The sequence below is a fragment of the Erpetoichthys calabaricus genome, chromosome 16, assembly GCF_900747795.2.
Source record: "Erpetoichthys calabaricus chromosome 16, fErpCal1.3, whole genome shotgun sequence".
In the NCBI taxonomy this organism is placed as follows: domain Eukaryota; kingdom Metazoa; phylum Chordata; class Cladistia; order Polypteriformes; family Polypteridae; genus Erpetoichthys; species Erpetoichthys calabaricus.
The window spans coordinates 60,131,875-60,148,308 of NC_041409.2; the positions used below are offsets into that span (position 1 = coordinate 60,131,875).

The window sequence follows — 16,434 nt, forward strand, 5'->3', positions numbered from 1 at the left end:
AAACAATATCAACACAAAGCAGCGATAGATGATGGATGGATAACAACAGAAACATAATGACTGCTGTATATAACGTAAGATGAAAGTCATTTGCGCTTCATGTCGTTCATATTTCCTTCAGAGAGCTCCCATACCTTTGTCTTCTGTGTATTTGGTAGTCTCGTGTTTTTCATGTTCATTTCAATTTTGTTCTTGTTTGCTTAATAATAACCGCTGTGTCATGATGAAGGGTGCTGTATAAAACAAAAACTGGTTGATTGATTGCTTCCAGGAATATAATTAACACTTAAAATGTTAAGTGAACAAGCTGTCTAACAGTACACACTGTAATAATTGTACTTAACTTTGTATTCACACAGCTGTTGAGCCACAATCACACGAATGCTCAGCCTTTATTAAAATGTAATCTAATAATAACTCTGCTCCTGCTATGAGTTTTGTTAAGCGGAGAACTGCTGTGTCCACAGGGTGTTCTGGAGTCGGCCCCCCATGAAGTTGAAACACTCACTGAGCTAAGTGCCCTTGGGGATTCACTGAAGCTTCACTTGACATCCTCCGGCCGTGTGGCTCTTTCCCAGGAACCTGAAAGTCTGCACACTCAGAGCCAAGACACCCAAAACAGTCTCATGGAGTTGAGGGAGCGTTATGAAGATTTGTGCATCCAGCTGCCCATTTCTGAAAGCCCTGGTCAAATGAACCAGGAAGAGGAGCAATGGTCCAGCTCAATGAGAGAGGAAGCCAGAGATCATGATAATATGGTGAGGCTTGGTCCATGGTGTCGTGTGCACAAAGGGAGGGGATGACTTGTGAAGGCACTGAAAAAACCAACGACAAGGGGTTCTTAGACAATTTATAGTAGCAGGTTCTTCATTCTTATTTATCAATCTAAGGAATAGCTGTATGTGTCACTGTGACGGTGCAGGTCCATCTCCATTCTCCTTCTTCTCATTTGAGAGCCTGCTGAACCCAACACCATTGATAGTTGTGACTGGGATGAGCCATACAAATGAGGACACCACATAAAGGAAGGGGAAGGTACAGAAGTGTACAGTGCTATTATTAAAAACATTCCAAAAGTGTTCAATGTGCAGTGCTCCCATATCCATAATAAATAAATACTCCATAAAAAGGTGTTTCTACGGAGGTTAAAATCACAATCAATAAATCCATTAAAAACGAGGTTAAAATCACAAATTCACAAAGGTCCACAACACACAGCATAATCAAACCCGAGATAGTACGGAAAGCGCAGGTGCCTTCTGAACCATAGCTAACCACCGCAAGCGAATTCTGATACACCACCAAAACCGAAAGAGCTCAACTAACGGAAATAAGGAATAAAGCAACGACCACAGATAATACGGAACCCTAACCGTCCACACTACACAGCATAGTCAAACCCGACATAGTACGGAAGGGGCGGGCACCTACAACGCGCGTCTAACACACCTCAGGCAAAACCCCGAGATGGTACAGAAGCCCCAGAGATACGGACTCCACAGCATATGTGAATCACATTACAGTAATACAATAATATGAGTACTCACAGACAAAACAAACACAAGAGGCTTAGGCGTCCCGCCCCACAATCAAACCGGAGAGAGTACGGAGTCCCCAAACGTCCACAAAACACAGCATAGTCAAAACCGAGATAGTACGGAGGGCGCATGCGCCTACAACAACAACCACATAAAACACACACACGGCACCGGAGGTATAATATTAATAAACGAACGCTCCGTATTACACGGACAGAATCCCCAAACGTCCAGAGTACACAGCATATGTGAAGCACATTACAGTGATACATTACTAACAGTACAACCACAGAACACACAGACACGAGACCTGATGGAGGAATACGGAACCGTACACGTCCACACTACACAGCATAGTCAGACCCGACATAGTATGGAAGGTGCAGGCGCCTACAACGCGCTTCTAAAACACCGCAAGCAAAAACCCAGGATAGTACAGATGCCCCAAAGATCCGGACTCCACAGCATATGTGAATCACATTACAGTAATACAATATTATAAGTACTCACGGAAGTAACACACACAAGAGGCCTCGGCGTCCCGCCCCACAGTCAAACCAGAGAAAGTACGGAGGCCTCAAACGTCCACAAACATCAAACCCGACATAATACGGAGGGCACATGCGCCTACAACGACAACCACAGAAAACACACACACGACACCACAGGTATAATATGAATAAACGAACGCTCCGTATTATATGGATGGAATCCCCAAACGTCCAAACTACACAACATATGTTAAGCTCATTACAGTGATACATTATTAATGGTTGCTAACAATACTGTTCACTTAAATGACGCCAATCTCCCATTACAGCTGCATTTGCCATGACAATCAACAAATCCCAAAGACAGACCATGGACAGAGTCAGCCTTTACCTCTCTGTGCCTGTATTTAGACATGGACAACTTTATGTTGCCATCTCAAGAGTTCGGCATTCATGTAACGTTAACGTTAAGATTATAATAACCACTCCAATACATCTCATGCATAGATCTGCACATCTATACCTACATAACATAACAATTACACTGCTATTGTCATTTACATATCTTACATAGACCTACAAATATCGTGGCACTGAACATAATGCATATGTAACAATTACCAAGACAGACAATAATCTCTATCGGATGTATTTCGGGTTACCCAAGACCAGGGGTTGGCGAGCGAAGCGAGCAGAGGGCGGAGCCCCCTAGTAGTAACAGATACTTAAAATAGAGACGCTTGAAAAAACAAAGAGACATTGGAAAAAGAATGAAAAAAATATATAACTATTAGAAAAAGATTTTCAGTCAGGAAGCTTATGCTAAAGATAGGTTTCTATGATCTGAAAAACCTATATTTTGAAGCTGAAATATAACTAAATGTAATGAAACTAATTTAAAATGAACCCAAATTATGGAATTTTAAGATGATTTTGATTAAAAAAAGTGTCAGCCAAACACCTAAATCAATATATTGTTGTTAAGCTCAAGTATGTGTAAAATGGAATAAACCATCAATCAGTAAAGGAATACTCTTCCCAAAAATGATATGAGTTTTTTTATATGTTACTTAACCCGTGTAGTTTGCAGAGATGGCAGAAAAAAATTAGTCTCATGTTTTTATGTAAATGGACATAACAACATTTCTGATCGTATAATGGTGACCAACGCAGAGAAAACAGCTTACCATAACAAAAATCTTGTTACTTGTGTTGCAAAATCCACATGTCAACTCATCCACTTGTATGCTAACAACGTGCAAAATGCGTGTCTTTTTTGCTAAAATATCGTTAAATTGAATAATCTCGGAAAAGGAAAGTAGTCAGCAAATAGGAAGCCCCTTCACATTGGATTGAACTTTTGAATTGAAGAACCGCCTCTCCCCTTCATTCATTGGTCAAGAGTCTTGTTGTCATACGGAATATGCAACACGAGTAATGTGACATTTTCACATGGACATTTGTGACATTATTTGATTTTATTCCGCGTTTGTTGTCATTGGGTTCTGTAGTGTCAGAAACTTTGTGAGGTCCATTTTCCATGAAAATATGAGATGAAAACTTTTTCTCAACTGCCACTGCAAAACTGCATAGGATAAGTAACATATATAAAAAATACCATTTTTGAGTGGAGTATCCCTTTAAGGACACTATTGAGGACTTATCTGATGTTAGTGGACACCTTTCGTTTATAGTGTCTGAGCAGCTAAACGGCTAGCTTTGCAGTCGTCATGGCCCATAACAGTGATGGCAGACTCCTAGAAGGACAAATTCAAGCTGATGTATTTGCACATACCGTATCAGTAAAGCGAATTTCTTGTTTTCTGTTTTTTTGTTTTTATATTTGACTTCAGGACAAAGGAAGAACTTTGGAAAATCTAAACGTACAAGTGGAAAATCTTCAGTCAACATCGGATGCCAGCGGCACTCATCAAAAATGTTCTGCATTGAATTTGGACATTCAAGGAGACCCCCAAAGGCACCACAGGTAATTTTTCATCATTACGCTGCAATACGCCCGGCTCACTGGAAGCTAAGGAAGTGCGACTACTGTGCTCCTTTGTAGACATTTGTTGTTCTTTGTAGGGCACACTTTACATTTTCCTTCAACCTCTTAGTTGTTTCTGCACTTTTACTTGAAGTTTCAAATTCTTATGTTTCTCTGGCTCACTTTCTCTATGCCAAATTGCACTTCTGAGTAGCATGTTTGCTCACTCTATTGGATTTTATGTCACCTACATTTTCACAAGGTTACTCATTACTGTGCATCATTAGTTCAAAATGTGAACCGAAAGGAGGAAGTGTAACAGCCGTCACACAGACCCCTAAGAGGAGCACCGCTGATGAACATTCTCCTCCTCTCTATATTCTTTGTTCCCTCTCCTCAGATAGTCATGTGATGTGAATAGATAAAGCCATGTGCTCTTGTCAGACTGCTGTGGACAGCTCCTCATTATGGCCGATAACAGGATTTGATCAGTGCTGCCTAGTTGGTGGATGAGGCTCACTGAGTGCCATTCTTTACTTTTAAATAGTAAGCTCTTTCTGTCTATCTCTGTCTCCCTCTTTCTGAAGTGCATTATATTCAGTGGTGCCTCACCCAACTCTGGCTTTTCAATTACTGAGTATCCATCCATTTCTGAACCTGCTTAATCCAACCAACCCAATCCATGGAGAAACAGACTGAGCCTGCCCCAGTAGCACTGAGCAGAAGGCAGTAATCTGGGCAGCAGAACTTAGAATATCATAAAACTGTAACTTACACAATTCTTTGTTGCATTAGCACCTCAGAACTGCAGAGCAGTTTCCAAGAGGGCAGTCTTGGTCATGTTTCATATTTATAAGGTGTTTGCTTGTTCTTTCTGTGTTCAGATAAGCTTTCTCATAAAGTCCAAAGAGATGCCAAGTTGATTGGGAACACCAAATTGGCCTTTGTGTGAGGGGATCTCTGCCATGGCCTGGTCTCCCATCCAGGCTCTCATGTTGATTCTTGGCTAAGCTTGGGCTCCTTGGGTTTGGACCAATATGACTGTCATGATTTCATCCCCAGCTTTAGTCTTTTAAATACTTTTTTTTGTACCTTTTGCTCTTGTTTGTGTATTGTTTACATGTATTTTGTAATGAAACTGTTTTTTCTCATTTTTTGTTTAACTTGTCAACTATCTTGTGATTTTTTTCTCTTTGTCCTTTTGTATTTTTTATTTACAGTAAGTGGTTCTTAGTCCTGTTTTTTGTATGTAGGGGTCTATCCTCAGCCTTTATAAAAGTCTCAGTGTCCTCAGCCCAGTATATTAGAACATAAAAAAATGTTGATGAGAACAGGCTATCTGCTTAATTCCTCCAAAATAACATCAAGTCGAGTTACGGTCCTACTATCTGCCATACTACTTGGTATCTTATTCCATGTGTCCATAGTTCTCTTGCTGAAGAAAAACTTCCTGATGTTTGTGTGAACAGTTTCCAACTGTGTCCCTGTGTTCTTAATGAACTCAATTTAAATTAACAGTCTCGATCCACTGTACTAATTCCCTTCATAATTTTAAACACTTTAATCATATCTCCTCTTTATCTTCTTTTTCTTAAACCTGAAAAGGCTCAGCTCTTTTAGTCTTTCCTCATAACTCATCCCCTGTAGACTTCGAATCAGCGTGGTCTCTCTTCTCTGGACTTTTTCTGAAGCTGCTATGTAGTTTTTGTAGTCTGGAGACCAAAACTGCACACAGTACTCCAGATGAGGCCTCACCAGTGTGTTATAAAGCTTGAGTGTAACCTCCTTGGACTTGTTATCCACACATCAGGGTGCTATATAACCAAACACGTTAGCCTTCTTATTGGCTTCTGAACACTGTCTGCAGGTTGACAATGAGGAGTCCACTACGACCCTTAAGCAGTACTTTCAAGCTTTTGTTGTTTAGCTTTCCCAACTTTGGATTTCCTTCCTTTTGATCATCTGTTTTTTTGAAATTTTGCTTTTGTCTTTGGGTATTTCTTTTTGAATATCTGTCTTGATTTTATTTACTTTTAAACAACATTTTCTTAATAGTTATCCATTTTTATTTTTTAAGTGAATGTTTTTATTGTTTTTGAGCCGGGAGTTTAATATGGTTTCCCTCTCCATGCTGAGATTTATAAGCTTTACCTCTCTTTTGTTTGTGCAGGCCACAAGCCTGTTTCTTGAGTTTTGAGGTCAGGCTTACTTAGTGCTGGTGAGGCCTACTTAGTGAACTGTGTGGGAATACAAGACTAGTCTTTAGAATTGAGACCTGCCTTTTGAGTTCTGTGAGTACAAACAATCATAGCAGGCTACAGGTAGATGAGAATACATCTCCAGTAACTGGTAAGCTAAGTTATTCCTAAAGTCTAGGAAGTGAACAATCAAATTCCTCTTCCTTTTTAGCTGACTGCTTTTGATCCTTTATTAGGACTTTTCCTTGTGCTGTTTTTGAAGTTCTCCAGTGCTTGTCCATTCTCCAGTTTTTGAAGATCCTTCCCAAGGTGTGGTTAACATATCTTAATTTTTCCTTATAGTTCATTTGCAGATGATCTTGTTGAGCCTCTAAATAGTGAATTGACCTGGGAAATGAGCCTCTCTCCACCAGTACCTGGCTCAGAGGACTTTAGTTTTGTGGCACCTCAGCCTACTGACCACATCTCACAGGTAAAATGGCATTTGTTTTGTTTTTTACAAAGATTACATCTTCTTCAAGACATTGTGATGCATTCTAATTGAGAAGGTACATGATTGGAGAACGCATGTGTTTTGTATAAGTTCTCCTTCACGTATGTGATGATAGGCTATCTTGTGTGACAGCCATGTCTGTAGGTAGCCTGGGTACCTATGCTATCTATATATTTGGACATGTTATAATGAGCCTTGATCCCAGCTTGTATCTGCAACAACCACCACCACACCTAAAACTTCCCAAAACCCAGAATAATCAATAGGTGTGTATGACAGTATTAGAGAAGAAACCTTCCCATTTTGGCTTGTTTATCAAGCCTGATGGTTTATTTTTTCATCATAGCATTCTCTGTCTATTTAGCTATTTATCTGTTATATAGTGTATTTCCTATCTATCTATCTATCTATCTATCTATCTATCTATCTATCTATCTATCTATCTATCTATCTATCTATCTATCTATCTATCTATCTATCTATCTGTCTGTCTGTCTGTCTGTCTGTCTGTCTGTCTGTCTGTCTGTCTGTCTGTCTGTCTGTCAGTCTATCTGTCTGTCTGTCTGGCTGTGTGTCTGTCTGTCTGGCTGTCTGTCTGTCAGTCAGTCTATCTGTCTGTCTGTCTGTCTGTGTGTCTGTCTGTCTGGCTGTCTGTCTGTGTGTTTCTATATGCATATTTTGTGTATTTTATCATTTCTAAACAGAGGATTCTGTTTCTGTGGTTTATTTCTTATTTTGAATTGATTTGACAAAAGTTTGTTTTTTGCTCACGTCTTGCTTTTTTTTTCCCGCGATGGCCCCATTATGCCTTATCCCTCAGTGGATACACGTCTCTTTAGTGATTGTTAGTTTCATTTTCAAACAGGCCGTCATGCTCGTTTGTGCTTATCATTACAACGTCATTTTGCCACTGACTTTTGATTCTTGTCTTGCCACTTGGTTTTCATTTCCAGTTTTAAATCTCACACAGTTTTGACCTGTTGCTTTGTTTTTGATGAGGTTTCTATCTTTTTTTTTATCATTCTCTTAATAATCCACATACACATATTATGTTCCAGCACTGGGAACTAGGTTCAAATCTTGGCTGCTCCTTTATGTTATGATTCAGTTTCCTTTTAAGTTTTTTCCTGGGTTATTATACACCTTTGTTGGAATTTCTTTTTTGTTTTTGGGGTTTTGACATGTGCTGACTCTGACACAACTCTTTAAAAATTAAAATGAAAAAAGGTGTTTCAGATGATTGGTATTTAATACCAGGTAGGATTAAAAAAAACAAGTGTCAAAATGAGAAGCCCAAAAATTAAAAAAAAAAAAAAATGAAAGTAGTAAAACAAAGTTGTAAGCCTGGTCTATAGTCCTTTCCCTGACTTAACTGTGCACCAGGAATGACATTTTATTATAAATGTAAAGATTTGGATGTGGTGATGTGCATTGTCACTTCATAGTGGCAGTGAGATGACATTGTGCGCCACACCCAACAACAGGCGTCGCAACTATAAGCAACAGGGCAGCATCCACATTAAGAATATCTGTAATGGTGTTGACAATTATAAAACAAACTAACATAATGGTGGTATGAACTGTGTTTCATTTTGCTAAGATTCTATTATTTCTTATGGATTAATTTAGTGTTGATTTCATATATCTGGTGCTCGTGTAGCCTCTTTAGTGTTATATTTACCCCCAGAAAAATTAGTTAAAAAGTTTGAATTTTTATTTGCAAGGAATAATATTATTATACATATATATTATTGCATATTACAGTAATATGTAAATACCAAAACAACAACAAAAATACAGTAGGAAAGATATGTGTGGTGTCCACTGCTGTACTGATGCAGATATAGTATTGTCCTTCGTGTGACATGATTTGAAACAGCCATTAACAGACAGTCCAATGACGCAAGCGGGTCAGTAGAAGTGTGTTTCTTTCTGCACTTTTCTTATCATATCTTTTTTGTTGATTGTACATGTGAGGGTAGAATGTCAGTATCTGACCCGCATGATGAACATACCCCTTGTGTTTTTGAAGACCACCATAGCACAAGGGTAGTGACTTTTATATTTCCCCTGCCACAAACACTGATAGTTGCTGCATTATGAACAGTGCTTAGAGGCTAATGTCTTTCTTGAATTTCTACTTGATTGCAGTCAATTCACCTTTTACTAGTTCACCTACTCACACCACATTAAACCTACAGGTGAACAAATTCACCAAGCATATCGCAACGATTCAGGCTCAAAAATGGGGCTTTAAAAGGATTTTAAAAATTAATTGTTCAGTAAATGTCCAAGATGGAGGATAGGGAAATATTAACCTCTTGTTCAAAGAACAAACAAAACAAAAGTTTTTTTTAATTATAAAGAATGAAAATCTAATTTAAAAAGAGCACAAAAATGGCAAGGCAGTAAAATGGACTACAAAATAAGAAGACAAAGCTGAAAGCAACAAAATCTTTTGATCACAAAATCAAAAAACAGCACCTTAGTGAAATACAAGGGTCAAGATCCAGGAAATCCAATAATCAAAAACAAGAAAATATAATCAAGGACTGCAACATATAATGCTGAAAAACTGCAGTTAGTAAAGCATCTGAGTCATCAGGTGACCCTGCCTCCTTGGGCTCCACAAAGAGACTACATATACTATTAAGAGCAAAGAAAGCAATATACAGTGGAACCTCGGTTCACAACCATAATTCGTTTCAAATCTCTAGTTGGAACCCAATTTGGTCGTGATCCGAAGTAATTTTCTCCTATAGGATTGTATGTAAATACAATTAATCCTTTCCAGACTGTACAAACTGTATGTAAATATATTTTTTTAAAGATTTTTAAGCACAAATATAGTTAATTATACCATAGAATGTACAGCGTAATAGTAAACTAAATGTAAAAACATTGAATAACACTGAGGAAACCTTGAACAACAGAGAAAACTTAACACTGCAAGAGTTTGCGCTATAGTGCTACGAACCGCTCGCTAAAAACACTTTTTTTAATGAGTTTTAAGCACAGGGAAAAAATGATCATTTGAAAAATCTGTAATTTAATAAACCACCAAGAAAAGTAACATTGCAACAATGCACGCTACAAAGCGATCGTCGTAAACAGAAGTGAAGTGGAGGTTAAAATCCAACAGAAAAAAGTCTTCATTAAATACAACGAGGTTAAAACAATGCTGGAATCTGTCTCTTTAATAACAAGCCCTTATGCGGCCAGCCCTCTCTCTCGCTTGCTGTCTATCTCTCTCTCGCGCGTGTGTGTGTGTCTCTCTCACAGTGTGTGTGTGTCTCTCTCTCGCCGTGCGCGTGTGTGTCTCTTTCACATGCGTGTGTGTGTCTCTCTCGCCGTGCGCGTGTGTGTCTCTCTCGCCATGCGCATGTGTGTCACTCTCGCCGTGCGTCTGTGTGTGTGTCTCTCTCGCCGTGCACGTGTGTGTGTGTCTCTCTCGCCGTGTGCGTGTGTGTGTGTCTCTCTCTCCCCCGTGCGTCTGTGTGTGTGTCTCTCGTTTGCTGCACAGGGAATGTACAGGGAGAGACTGAACATGTGCGGAAATCATCGGCACGCACAAACCGAAAGGGAAACTGTGCTTTTTCGTATACCGAGTGTGTAGTCCTGAACAGATGCAAAAGTTTGGCGAACTTTTTGGTCATAAACCGATTTCTACGTGTTCCAAGACATTCGTGAACCGAGGTTCCTCTGTATAACAAAATGTCAATAATAATATTACATAGATACAACAAGAGACAAACAGCCCCAAATGAGACAAAATTAAAACAAAATATATAAAAAAATATATTTGAAAAACAGCAACATAAACAAATAAAACAAAAAACTTAATCACAATAAACAATATCAACACAAAGCAGCCATAGAAGATGGATGGATAACAACAGAAACATAATGACTGCTGTATATAACGTAAGAGGAAAGTCATTTGCGCTTCATGTCGTTCATATTTCCTTCAGAGACCTCCCATACCTTTGTCTTCTGTGTATTTGGTAGTCTCGTGTTTTTCATGTTCATTTCAATTTTGTTCTTGTTTGCTTAATAATAACCTCTGTGTCATGATGAAGGGTGCTGTATAAAACAAAAACTGGTTGATTGATTGCTTCCAGTAATATAGTTAATACTTAAAATGTTAAGTGAACAAGCTGTCTAACAGTACACACTGTAATAATTGTACTTAACTTTGTATTCACACAGCTGTTGAGCCACAATCACACGAATGCTCAGCCTTTATTAAAATGTAATCTAATAATAACTGTGCTCCTGCTCTGAGTTTTGTTAAGCGGAGACCTGCTGTGTCCACAGGGTATCCTGGAGTCGGCCCCCCCATGAAGTTGAAACACTCACTGAGCTAAGCGCCCTTGGGGATTCACTGACACTTCACTTGACGTCCTCCGGCCGTGTGGCTCTTACCCAGGAACCTGAAAGTCTGCACACTCAGAGCCAAGACACCCAAAACAGTCTCATGGAGTTGAGGGAGCGTTATGATGATTTGTGCATCCAGCTGCCCACTTCTGAAAGCCCTGGTCAAATGAACCAGGAAGAGGAGCAATGGTCCAGCTCAATGAGAGAGGAAGCCAGAGATCATGATCATATGGTGAGGCTTGGTCCATGGTGTCGTGTGCACACAGGGAGGGGATGACTTGTGAAGGCACTGAAAAACCAACGACAAGGGGTTCTTAGACAATTTTTAGTAGCAGGTTCTTCATTCTTATTTATCAATCTAAGGAATAGCTGTATGTGTCACTGTGACGGTGCAGGTCCGACTCCATTCTCCTTCTTCTCATTTGAGAGCCTGCTGAACCCAACACCATTGATAGTTGTGACTGGGATGAGCCGTACAAATGAGGACACCACATAAAGGAAGGGGAAGGTACAGAAGTGTACAATGCTATTATTAAAAACATTCCAAAAGTGTTCAATGTGCATTGCTCCCATATCCATAATAAATAAATACTCCATAAATAGGTGTTTCAATGGAGGTTAAAATCACAATCAATAAATCCATTAAAAACGAGGTTAAACTCATCTGGCAGGAAGCTATCTTTACTACAAATCCAAGTTCTTTCTTTCTCTCTCTGGCAGCTCCTCTGCTTATTCCATGCTGGCCTTGCAGCAGAGGTGTTGTCCTAACAGCAGACGGAACCTCAGGTTCCGGGTCCCTGCTGTCCCATGGCTATGGAAAGGCTTCCTCTCCAGAACTCGGCTTGGTTCCCCAATGGTCAGGGTGCTCACATTGGGGCTCTACTCCCAAGCCTCCTCAACCCCCGCTTCCTTCCCCATCTTCTGCGCGTCTAATCTTCGGTCACTCCTCATTGCAGCTCAACCAGACTGAACCATTCCAACCACCCCCACCCCAATTGGGCCACACATTCCTCTTCGGGGCTCACTTCCCAGCTGCCTGCGTTCTCTCCCTCAAGCCTGCTCTCTTCAGTTCTCTCACTCCAGCACTGGCTCCTTCCGCCTCCATCCTTCTTTCTTTCTTCTTTTAACTTCCATCTTTTCTTGGTTCTTGATCCTCCCTTTTAAAGTGGGGACATGCCACAGATATGTTGATTAGCAGCTCCCAGCGTCAATTAGGGCCACAGACTATTCTACCTGTGCATTAAGTGCAGGGCCCGGGAACCGCTCACCACACTACCACAACCCCCCTCACAAAGACGAGAATGCAGTGATTATCTATTTAAAATGCCAAACGGCCGCGGACCTCATGTTACCACAGTCACACTTCTTGCTTTTGTCTGACAAGATTTTTTTTATTCATTACAGGGGTACGTGGGGCATATTTTTAAGCAGAGTTCTAACCTTAGTTAAAGGTCAGGTGGACCACCATATTTCATGACCTGTTGTCTTCATGTACCTCAGTGAGGGGTGTCACTGGAAGAGGCACTCCCTCAATCCACCCTGGAACTTTCCTGGGCCCTGCTGGTTTCTCAGAACTTTAGTTCCTGGGGCAGACCATGACTCCCCAATTCCAATGCCTTCCTTCCTGCTTAATAACAAGGCCACTGAAGTTCCAAGCCACCCTGCCGTGGTGCATCCTGGACTATGAACTTCAGTGCTTTCCTGTGGTGAGAACGGGGTAGGACCTGAGACATTTGGTATTGTCGGACCACTGTTTGGTGCCAGCAGAACAACAACTTCAAGGATAGAGAATAATAGTATTAAAGCAGAGACTGAGATTAGACACAACACTTTTATCTGAGTGCAAGTTTTTCTTTTTTCTCTCCTTTAAATTATTCTATTGAAGGTTAGGAACAGCATGACAATTTTTTCTGACCATTTGAGGCCCCTGAAGACTTTGTGACTCTTTGTCAAGGTGCATATACTGTACTCTTAAATTACACCCGCATGATCTGTTTGTATGTCTGCCAAAAGAAAGGGCAGTTTTCTGAAATAATTGAGGTGACCGAGAGAAGATGCCTCAAAAATACAAGCCACAAGGTCGTCACCGAGAATCAAATTTGGATGACCCGGAAGTGCACTGGGTTGACCGTTTACCCCATCACAGTGATGCGTCAGCACTGCGTAATTGTGAGGGTTGTTGCAAAGCAATGCCATCCATATTACTAACCGAGAATTGTAAACCGGTTATGGACGCAGGTACATGGCATGCCCATGGACGCAGGAGACATAGTGCGCAGGCGCCGACAGCGAGCGAAGTCTGATCCACCGAGAACGAAGGAGTCACAGCTCAAAAACGAAGGAGCTGAACTAACGTAAATAAGAAATGAGGCAACGCGCCCATAGGTAACGACAGAGCCACACAATAAAGAGGATTCAGTGCACTGCCCCAGAGTGAAACGGGAAATACTACGGAGTCCACAAAGGTCCACAACACACAGCATAATCAAACCCGAGATAGTACGGAAAGCGCAGGCGCCTACAACGCGCTTCTGAACCATAGCTAACCACCGCAAGCGAATTCTGATACACCACCAAAACCGAAAGAGCTCAACTAACGGAAATAAGAAATAAAGCAACGACCACAGACAATACGGAACCCTAACCGTCCACACTACACAGCATAGTCAAACCCAACATAGTACGAAAGGTGCGGGCGCCTACAACACGCGTCTAACACACCGCAGGCAAAACCTCAAGATGGTACAGAAGCCCCAGAGATACGGACTCCACAGCATATGTGAATCACATTACAGTAATACAATAATATGAGTACTCACAGACAAAACAAACACAAGAGGCTTAGGCGTCCCACCCCACAATCAAACCGGAGAAAGTACGGAGTCCCCAAACGTCCACAAAACACAGAATAGTCAAAACCGAGATAGTACGGAGGGCGCACGCGCCTACAACGACAACCACATAAAACACACACACGGCACCGGAGGTATAATATTAATAAACGAACGCTCCGTATTACACGGACAGAATCCCCAAACGTCCAGAGTATACAGCATATGTGAAGCACATTACAGTGATACATTACTAACAGTACAACCACAGAACACACAGACACGAGACCTGATGGAGGAATACGGAACCGTACACGTCCACACTACACAGCATAGTCAGACCCGACATAGTATGGAAGGTGCAGGCGCCTACAACGCACTTCTAAAACACCGCAAGCAAAAACCCAGGATAGTACAGACGCCCCAAAGATCCGGACTCCACAGCATATGTGAATCACATTACAGTAATACAATATTATAAGTACTCACGGAAGTAACACACACAAGAGGCCTCGGCGTCCCGCCCCACAGTCAAACCAGAGAAAGTACGGAGGCCTCAAACATCCACAAACATCAAACCCGACATAATACGGAGGGCGCATGCGCCTACAATGACAACCACAGAAAACACACACCCGACACCACAGGTATAATATGAATAAACGAACGGAATATACGGACGGAATCCCCAAACGTCCAAACTACACAACATATGTTAAGCTCATTACAGTGATACATTATTGATGGTTGCTAACAATACTGTTCACTTAAACGACGCCAATCTCCCATTACAGCTGCATTTGCCATGACAATCAACAAATCCCAAAGACAGACCATGGACAGAGTCAGCCTTTACCTCTCTGTGCCTGTATTTAGACATGGACAACTTTATGTTGCCATCTCAAGAGTTCGGCATTCATGTAACGTTAACGTTTAGATTATAATAACCACTCCAATACATCTCATGCAGAGATCTGCACATCTATACCTACATAACATAACAATTACACTGTTATTGTCATTTACATATCTTACATAGACCTACAAAAATATCGTGGCACTGAACATAATGCATATGTAACAATTACCAAGACAAACAATAATCTCTATCGGATGTATTTCGGGTTACCCAAGACCAGGGGTTGGCGAGCGAAGCGAGCAGGGGGCGGAGCCCCCTAGTAGTAACAGATACTTGAAATAGAGACGCTTGAAAAAACAAAGAGACATTGGAAAAAGAATGAAAAAAATATATAACTATTAGAAAAAGATTTTCAGTCAGGAAGCTTATGCTAAAGATAGGTTTATATGATCTGAAAAACCTATATTTTGAAGCTGAAATATAACTAAATGTAATGAAACTAATTTAAAATGAACCCAAATTATGGAATTTTAAGATGATTTTGATTAAAAAAAGCATCAGCCAAACACCTAAATCTATATATTGTTGTTAAGCTCAAGTATGTGTAAAATGGAATAAACCATCAATCAGTAAAGGAATACTCTTCCCAAAAATGATATGATTTTTTTTATATGTTACTTACCCCTTGTAGTTTGCAGAGATGGCAGAAAAAAATTAGTCTCATGTTTTTATGTAAATGGACATAACAACATTTCTGATCGTATAATGGTGACCCTGCGGTGGGTTGGCACCCTGCCCGGGATTGGTTCCTGCCTTGTGCCCTGTGTTGGCTGGGATTGGCTCCAGCAGACCCCCGTGACCCTGTGTTTGGATTCAGCGGGTTGGAAAATGGATGGATGGATGGATAATGGTGACCAACGCAGAGAAAACAGCTTACCATAACAAAAATCTTGTTACTTGTATGGCAAAATCCACATGTCAAGTCATCCACTTGTACGCTAACAACGTGCAAAATGCGTGTCTTTTTTGCTAAAATATCATTAAATTGAATAATCTCGGAAAAGGAAAGTAGTCAGCAAATAGGAAGTCCCTTCACATTGGATTGAACTTTTGAATTGAAGACCCGCCTCTCCCCTTCATTCATTGGTCAAGAGTCTTGTTGTCATACGGAATATGCACCATGAGTAATGTGACATTTTCACATGGACATTTGTGATATTATTTGATTTTGTTCCGCGTTTGTTGCCATTGGGTTCTGTAGTGTCAGAAACTTTGTAAGGTCCATTTTCCATGAAAATATGAGATGAAAACTTTTTCTCAACTGCCACTGCAAACTGCATAGGATAAGTAACATATATAAAAAATACCATTTTTAAGTGGAGTATCCCTTTAAGGACACTATTGAGGGCTTACATGATGTTAGTGGACGCCTTTCATTTATAGTGTCTGAGCAGCTAAACGGCTAGCTTTGCAGTCGTCATGGCCCATAACAGTGATGGCAGACTCTTAGATGGACAAATTCAAGCTGATGTATTTTCACATACCGTATCAGTAAAGCGAATTTCTTGTTTTCTGTTTTTTTGTTTTTATATTTGACTTCAGGACATAGGAAGAACTTTGGAAAATCTAAACGTACAAGTGGAAAATCTTCAGTCAACAT

At 40.5% G+C, this 16,434-nt stretch overlaps 1 protein-coding gene across 2 annotated transcripts in view; it reads left to right on the forward strand.

Moving 5' to 3' along the window:
• Positions 1-16,434, forward strand: part of syne2b (spectrin repeat containing, nuclear envelope 2b) — a 524,337-nt gene that overhangs the window by 224,753 nt on the left and 283,150 nt on the right. The window contains exons 60-61 of one of the 2 annotated variants that reach the window (XM_051919949.1): positions 468-758; positions 3,883-4,016. The exons of the other annotated variant lie outside the window; for it this stretch is intronic. Coding sequence (XP_051775909.1) covers positions 468-758; positions 3,883-4,016 — 425 coding nt within the window. The remainder of the gene's footprint in view (positions 1-467; positions 759-3,882; positions 4,017-16,434) is intronic. 2 annotated transcript variants of the gene reach the window in all.